The sequence below is a fragment of the Propithecus coquereli genome, unplaced genomic scaffold (assembly GCF_000956105.1).
Source record: "Propithecus coquereli isolate 6110/MARCELLA unplaced genomic scaffold, Pcoq_1.0 Scaffold46, whole genome shotgun sequence".
Classification (NCBI taxonomy): domain Eukaryota; kingdom Metazoa; phylum Chordata; class Mammalia; order Primates; family Indriidae; genus Propithecus; species Propithecus coquereli.
In genome coordinates this window covers 3,690,076-3,697,062 of record NW_012150396.1, presented here as the reverse complement: position 1 = coordinate 3,697,062, position 6,987 = coordinate 3,690,076, and the positions used below count along the sequence as shown (strand labels likewise).

General features: G+C 37.9%; 1 protein-coding gene across 1 annotated transcript in view; it reads left to right on the top strand.

The window, feature by feature from the left end:
* The window catches only part of ENPEP (glutamyl aminopeptidase (aminopeptidase A)), a 112,414-nt gene that overhangs the window by 58,732 nt on the left and 46,695 nt on the right, over positions 1 to 6,987 (top strand). The window contains exons 8-11 of the mRNA XM_012655077.1: positions 849 to 914; positions 5,370 to 5,435; positions 5,577 to 5,728; positions 6,577 to 6,656. Of these exons, the coding sequence (XP_012510531.1) occupies positions 849 to 914; positions 5,370 to 5,435; positions 5,577 to 5,728; positions 6,577 to 6,656 (364 nt within the window). The remainder of the gene's footprint in view (positions 1 to 848; positions 915 to 5,369; positions 5,436 to 5,576; positions 5,729 to 6,576; positions 6,657 to 6,987) is intronic.

Sequence of the window (6,987 nt, the reverse complement as noted above, 5' to 3'; positions counted from 1 at the left end):
TCGGATCCTTCAGATGAAAGAAAACCTAATGATAGACCACTTTTGAGGAGAAGGATTTTATGCCTAATTTATCTATCTATATTATATTAGGTTATTTGACCAGATAATTTCTCTACTATATACTTCCCTCTGCTAAATATTATTTTAATTATGAAATATATTTAATAAATTGCTAGAATTTTACCCTGAAACTACTTTCCTGATTCATCAAAGAATATGATTTTTTAAAGACTTGTTCTCTTTTATTAGGAAAGCCCCATCTGCTGGTTTATTTGGGGAAGTGCAACATCGTTATTTGAGCCTCAAGTCCCTGAAATAATGGCCATTTTTACAATTTCTCTTTACCTTTTAGTTATTTTATTTTATTTATTTTTTTAGAGACAAGGTCTTGCTCTGTCACCCATGCTAGAGTGCAGGGGTGTGATGATAGCTCATTGGAACTTCAAACTCCTGGGCTCAAGAGATCCGTCTGCCTCAGCCTCCCCAGTTGCTAGGACTAGCGGCATGTACTACCATGCCTGGCTAATTTTTCTTACTTTTTCAGGGACAGGCTGGTCTCAAACTACAGGCCTCAAGCAATCCTCCCACTTCAGCCTCCCAAATCGCTGAGATTACAAGCATAAGCCAGTATGCCCAGTGCCTTTTAGTTACTTTAGAAGCATAGACAGAAGGAGTGTGCCAACTGTTATTTTTATCCTAAAATAATAGAGCCATGTAATTTAGCGGAATCATCTTGAAGAAATAATCTCACAAATATGATCGTGAAATATGGCCATAATAGTGATAACTGATATTTGTTCCTTACATATATCCTCTATTAGTTTAATTTGCCATTTTTTCCATCATAGGGAGCTTCCATTTTGAGAATGCTTGAAGACTGGTTAACACCTGAGAAATTTCAGAAAGGATGTCAGGTATTATTTACTATTTTTAGTGGCATTAAAAGTAAATTACACTGATATGTGGCTGATATGTGATTCACTGAGGACAATTTCCTTACTCAGGGATAGAGAATGCGGCAAAAGATGAAAAGGCGATTTCACATCCAGTCGAGTACCTACATTGTATCTGTAGTCATCATTTAGCAGGATTTTCGTAGAGAAGTTAAAAAAGCTTACTCAGTTATTTTTAATATCCTTTACATGTGTATTAGTCAGCTTGGGATGCCATAACAGAATACCGTAGACGGGGTGGTGTAAACAACAGAAATAAATGTTGTTCTCATAGTTCTGGAGGCTGGGAAGTCTCAGATTAAGGTGCTACCAGTTCACTTTCTGGGGGGGTGGCCCTCTTCCTGGCTTGCAGGTGGCCATCATCTTGCTGTGTCCTCCCATGGCAGGGAGAGAGAGAGAGAGAGAGAGAGAGAGAGAGAGAGAGAGAGAGAGAGAGAGAGAGAGAGAGCTCTCCGGTGTCTTACAAAAACACTGGTCCTACCACGAGGATCTCACCCTCATGACTTCATCTAACCCCAATACCTCCCAAAGCCTCGGTTTCCAAATTCCGTCCCATTGGGGTTAGAGCTTCAACGTATGAATTTCAGCGAACACACTTCATTCCATAGCACCATGATATGATATAAAAATGTAAGTCTATCTATAAGGGTCTTCCCTTACAGTGAGTGTAACTTTCCCCCTATTATTGGATTGGAAAACGATCACTATAAATATTCTTCTTAGGATGGAGTCAATGAATAAGAGGGCCTGCTTACTTTTGGAAACAGAAATGGCAGTACGCTTTCTAAAGTATTTCACACGTCCCGCTTAAGTGGCTATTTCAGTTTCATTTTTGTTCTTCTACCAGACCCTAAGCCAGCGGTCCCCAGCTTTTTTGGCAACACGCCTAGTTTCATGGAAGGCAATTATTCCACGGATGGGAAGGGGTAGGGCGGCGGAGCTCTGTGGCCCTGTCCTGGACAGGCCATGGACTGGTACCAGTCAGCGGCCAGGGGGTTGGGGACCACAGCCCTAAGTCAACTGTCTGGGTGTTTGTTCTTCTTAAACATCATCGAAGTAGCCACAATGTGTCTGCATAACTGCCCTGTCCACAGGCTGGCCCTGCTCCAACCTAGAAATAGAATGTTTTCCTTCCTCCTGCGTCCTCCCTCCTGCGGTACCCAGGTACCAGGCAGAGCTGTGCTGACGTCATCCAGCCCCCAAAGCAGAAAACAGGTCGCAGTAGCGCCCCCCTCTGGCTCCCACCGAGATAGCAGTATTGCTTCTGGGTGTCATTCCCCAGGACAAGGTCACCCTTCCCAAAGCTCTCACTACCAGCCTGTCTCTTATGTGGCGTTTAGCCCTCTCTATACTACCCCTAAAAGAAATTGATCCCTGTCTATCCAATACTAAAACACCTAAGTGACTATTAAAGTAAGAAATAAGATCAGGATTTACGAAATGTTTGGAAAGTGCATCAGTACCTTTTCCTCCTTTGTCCATTACTAAAATATTTTGTGTATACATTAGGTGCAAAGGGAGAAGCTATGTGTTTGTGCTTATGTGTACATGAGAACATCTTGTAACTTTTCTATCAGCTTCAAACTCAAATTTTGTCATATCCTCTCTCACTGAAAGCACCTGTAACCGGGAACTCCAACTTCTACATCTTTGCATATACTCCAGTCCCTAGTTGAATGTATTACCTATGTTAGGTGAACCAGAAAATGTTTATTAAATGAATTAATGAGTGAATAGTCTATAATAAATAATACAGAATATAGAAATAAACAGAAGTCATTTTTCAAAAATTAAGTTAAAATCCCATTTGCATAGTTTTCATTTTAAATTAAATTGTAATTGATGAACAGCATATTCGTGGTATCTTCAGAGCTGATTTCAAATTAAATAATCTTTCATATTAACTTTTTTATAGAAGTAACAAGAGTCCTTAAAAGTGAATAGCTGTTCTAATAATTCAATAATATTCTCACATTTCTTTTAAACAATGTTATAATAAATAATAAAAAGCAGTCTTATATAGAATGAATATTTCTCAAGTTAAAACAGTCTTCCTCTACCCTAACTGTGACTACACAGGGTGTTGGAAATTGAACTAGGATGAATAGATGTTAATTTTTCATATCATTGTAGTGCTATGGAATGAATTTGCCAAAAAAATACTCAAACACTCTTTTTCTTCAATATTCAAACATTAGCTAATATCTGAAAATGTGATCTATATAAGCAACACTCAGTAAGTTCTCAGACCAACTGGAACATTCCTTCACACTGTTTAAGCATCCGAACTGTATCCTCCTCGAGTTGTCATCATCACTCTGTGATTGTTGCCCTTAATTCCCACAATCTGTGAAAGTGGAGTTCAAGGTCTTTCCCTTGAGAATGCTAACTTTCTCCCCAAAATGACTGTCCGTTAGCTAACCTGGTATGGTGCTAAATCTGGGGATGGCCAGTTGCCTGTTCTCTTTGATGCTCACCACCCAAACTCAACCTCAGACAGCAAAATAGGCACGGGGCAGGGGTGACTAAGAGCAAATTATCAACTGGAAAATCTTTAAGGCTATAGTTGTACAGAAGAAAGTATAGTAGATAACAGGACATTCATAACACCTATGGTTATAAAATAGGAACCAAGAGATATATTTGTCTTTTCTCTTCCTTCTAGTATCAGTAGTATCCCTAATAAGACAGGAATGGCTCAGCTGAAAAAAGTCTTCTCTCTTTCAGGGACACTAGTAATAGAAACATTGTTCTTTTCCTTTTGTGCTCACTGATACCAGCTAATGAGGAATTGTGACTTAGTCATCACGTAATTTTGACTACATCATAATTATTCAAGGTGAAGAAAAAAATTTCTTAATATAGAATATTCAGAAGCACTAATCTAGATAATATAAAATTAGTACCTTTAACATACTGTTTATATAAATTTCCATTTAGTCTCTAGTCCAGGAGAAGCAAGGAATTGCAATTTACAAAACCAACAGTGATAAAAACGACACACACTGATCCAGGATCTAGACGTCTCATATTAATCTCAGGCAAATCTGTTCACCTCTCTGTGTGCCCAGGTAGTTAGGCAGAGCAGTTTCTTCACCTCAAAAATGTGGGAGCTGTATTAAATAATATTTAAGGTCCCTTCCAGTTCCAAGATTGTACATTTCTAATTTCAAGACATTTTGAGTATGCAACTAAACTGATATAAATTAATTTTAAGAAGACAGTATTCTATAGAAATTGTCATTAACACATAGCTATGGTTATAATTATTATTATAGGAAGTATTCCCTGGAATGAATACCTAAAATCGATCAGTCTTTGCGGTGTCTCCCTTCCTTTGCCTGCCCCCTGGTGGTAGTTCCAAGAAGTGAATTAACCAAAAGAACAAACACGGAGGCCGCCATTTCAAACTGGCTTCAACCCTATTCCAAACTTCTTGGGAGTCCTGCAAAATTGTTTTATCTCTCTGTGCCTGAAGAGAAATTTAGAAGATAATGTGACTTAGGTACACCACCTACCGAAAATTATAGCAACTTAGAGTGAAAATGATATGTGCAAAGTTAACAATTAGGAACATTCTATCAGACTTCCACTTTTCAAAGGGGACAATTCTAGAAAGTAACAGAGGAGTGATACAGCAGGAAGTTTGGAAAGTTTCCTGGAAAACCGCAAATGGCTCCCAGTTATGGGATTAGGAGAAACCTGGGAATTTTTCCTGGGTGTATATCATGCTACATCTGAAAAATTCATGTACAGAAAGCTTTTGTGAACAGAGGGAGAGCCTTCTCTTTAAAGGATTTGTATTTTTAAATATTTGAAGAGTGAAGACATTCTCTAAAGTGAATAATGTCCTCAATTCACCCATCATCATCATCGTTAATATTACTATTCGAAGGTTGTAGATGCATTTCCTTGGAGCAGAGGCCAGCAAACTGCTGTCTGCAGGCCAAATGTGGGCTACTGCTCTTTTTCTTTCCCTTAGAGATGGGGTCTCACTATGTTGCCCAGAGTGCAGTGGCTGTTCACAGAAACAATCATACCTCACTGCAGCCTTGCACTCCTGGTCTCAAGTAATCCTCGTGCCTCTGCCTCCGGAGTAGCTGGGACTAAGAGGCACCACTGTGCTCAGCCTCCATCCATTTTTTTAAGGCCCATGCACTCAGTAAGGTTTCTACATTTTTTAACGGTTTGAAAAAATCATAAGAAGAGTATTTCATGATTCATGAGTATGGAATTCAAATATCAGTGTGTGTGATCTTTTTGGAAGACAGCCATGCTCCTTCATTGACATTTTGTCTATTCTGGTTATGTGCTAGGGAGGCAGATTGAGCAGTTGTGACAAGTGGTTCAGTTCATATCGTGGAAGTATGAGAGAAACAAACACTGATTTCTAAAATTCTTATGTTTTACATACAGATGTACTTGGAAAAATTCAAATTCAAGAATGCAAAAACTTCAGATTTTTGGGAAGCACTGGAACAGGTAAGGAAGAGTATATCCCCAAATATTTCTTTGTCAGACTTACAAATGATTTCCCAATCCTTTTTTTTTATCTGACTATTCTATCCTTTCATTTTCCCTTATTTGTTAATTAATTGATCTCCAATTTTTTCTTAATGTTAGGCAAGTAATCTATCAGTGCAAGAAGTCATGGACACCTGGACCAGACAGATGGGCTATCCCGTGCTCGATGTGAAGGACGCTCGGAACATTGTACAGAAACGCTTTCTGTTGGACTCAAGAGCTGATCCTTCCCAGCCACCTTCAGCTCTTGGGTAAGGCTCTATAATGAATTTCAGAAGAAAAGGAGAAATTTGGCAGAAATACTGGTCATTTGCTTAGATCCTGCTCTTGAGTACATGATCGGTGGGTACAAAGGCATAGTTCTCTTGGGAGAACAAAGGGATTCAAGCCATCAAAAAGGCATTTAAGAACTCTTTTAGGAGACATTTAAGACTGAAATGTTAAGTAATATTCTATCAAAATACAAAGTTAACTCCCCCTACCTCCATTCTATACTAAGAAAATACTAAGCAGCTAAAGAGAACAACTGGAAGCTCCTGAAACATGCTTACCTGATGATTTTTCTTTTGCAGCAAACTAGTTCCCATGATTCCAAATAGGGAATATTTACAGGAGAGTGGGAGAAGCTTTGGGGGATGGCGGTGGTGGTATAATTTTGACATAATTTCTAAAATGTGTTATTTCCTTCACAGAGTTTCACAGATTGTCTTCTAAATTCTAAAAATGTCATGTGTTCCTTGACTGAAACACGTCAGAGTGTGTGCAACTTTGTGTGTGAATGCTCAATATTATAATATAATGTGTCATATTTCTACAATTTGTGCAATTATCTTTATTCCAATGCCTCAAGGAATTTTATTGAAATGATAGTCTTCATCCTTAGCTAACCTTTTGACACAAATTTCTACATTTTATAGATGAAATTGAAAGTAGCTACACAGCCTATCTTCATCACTAAAGAGTGTTGTATTAACTATATTAATTGTATATTATACACTAGATAATCATGTATAAGGAAAATTGGCTTTAATTATTTTTACTCTTGAAATTTTCATCTTTCAGTGATAAAAGTTAAATTTTTCTTTTTCAAAAATTTTAGTTACACATGGAATATTCCAGTTAAATGGACTGAAGATAATATATCAAGTATTACACTCTACAATAGGTCAGAAGAAGGAGGTAAATATTATCAGTTGATTTATTTCTTCTTTGAATGAATGTACCACATTAAACTAATATAAGCGTAAAGAAACAACAATAAAGCTGGAACGCATACAAATTTCAGCTAAATAATGATTCCAAATCTTTATCTACAATGAGAACTTTTCTGCCTTGAGATATTCTTCTCAGTGATTTACTATGATTGACCCAATAATAAACAGCATATCCAAAGGAGAAGGGTCACATACTCAACCACTGGAAGATCAATGTATAAATTTTCCTTCTCCCTTTCCCTCCCTCCCTTGACCCCCCTCTCCCTTTCTTCCTTCCTCCTTTCTTTTTGATTTTT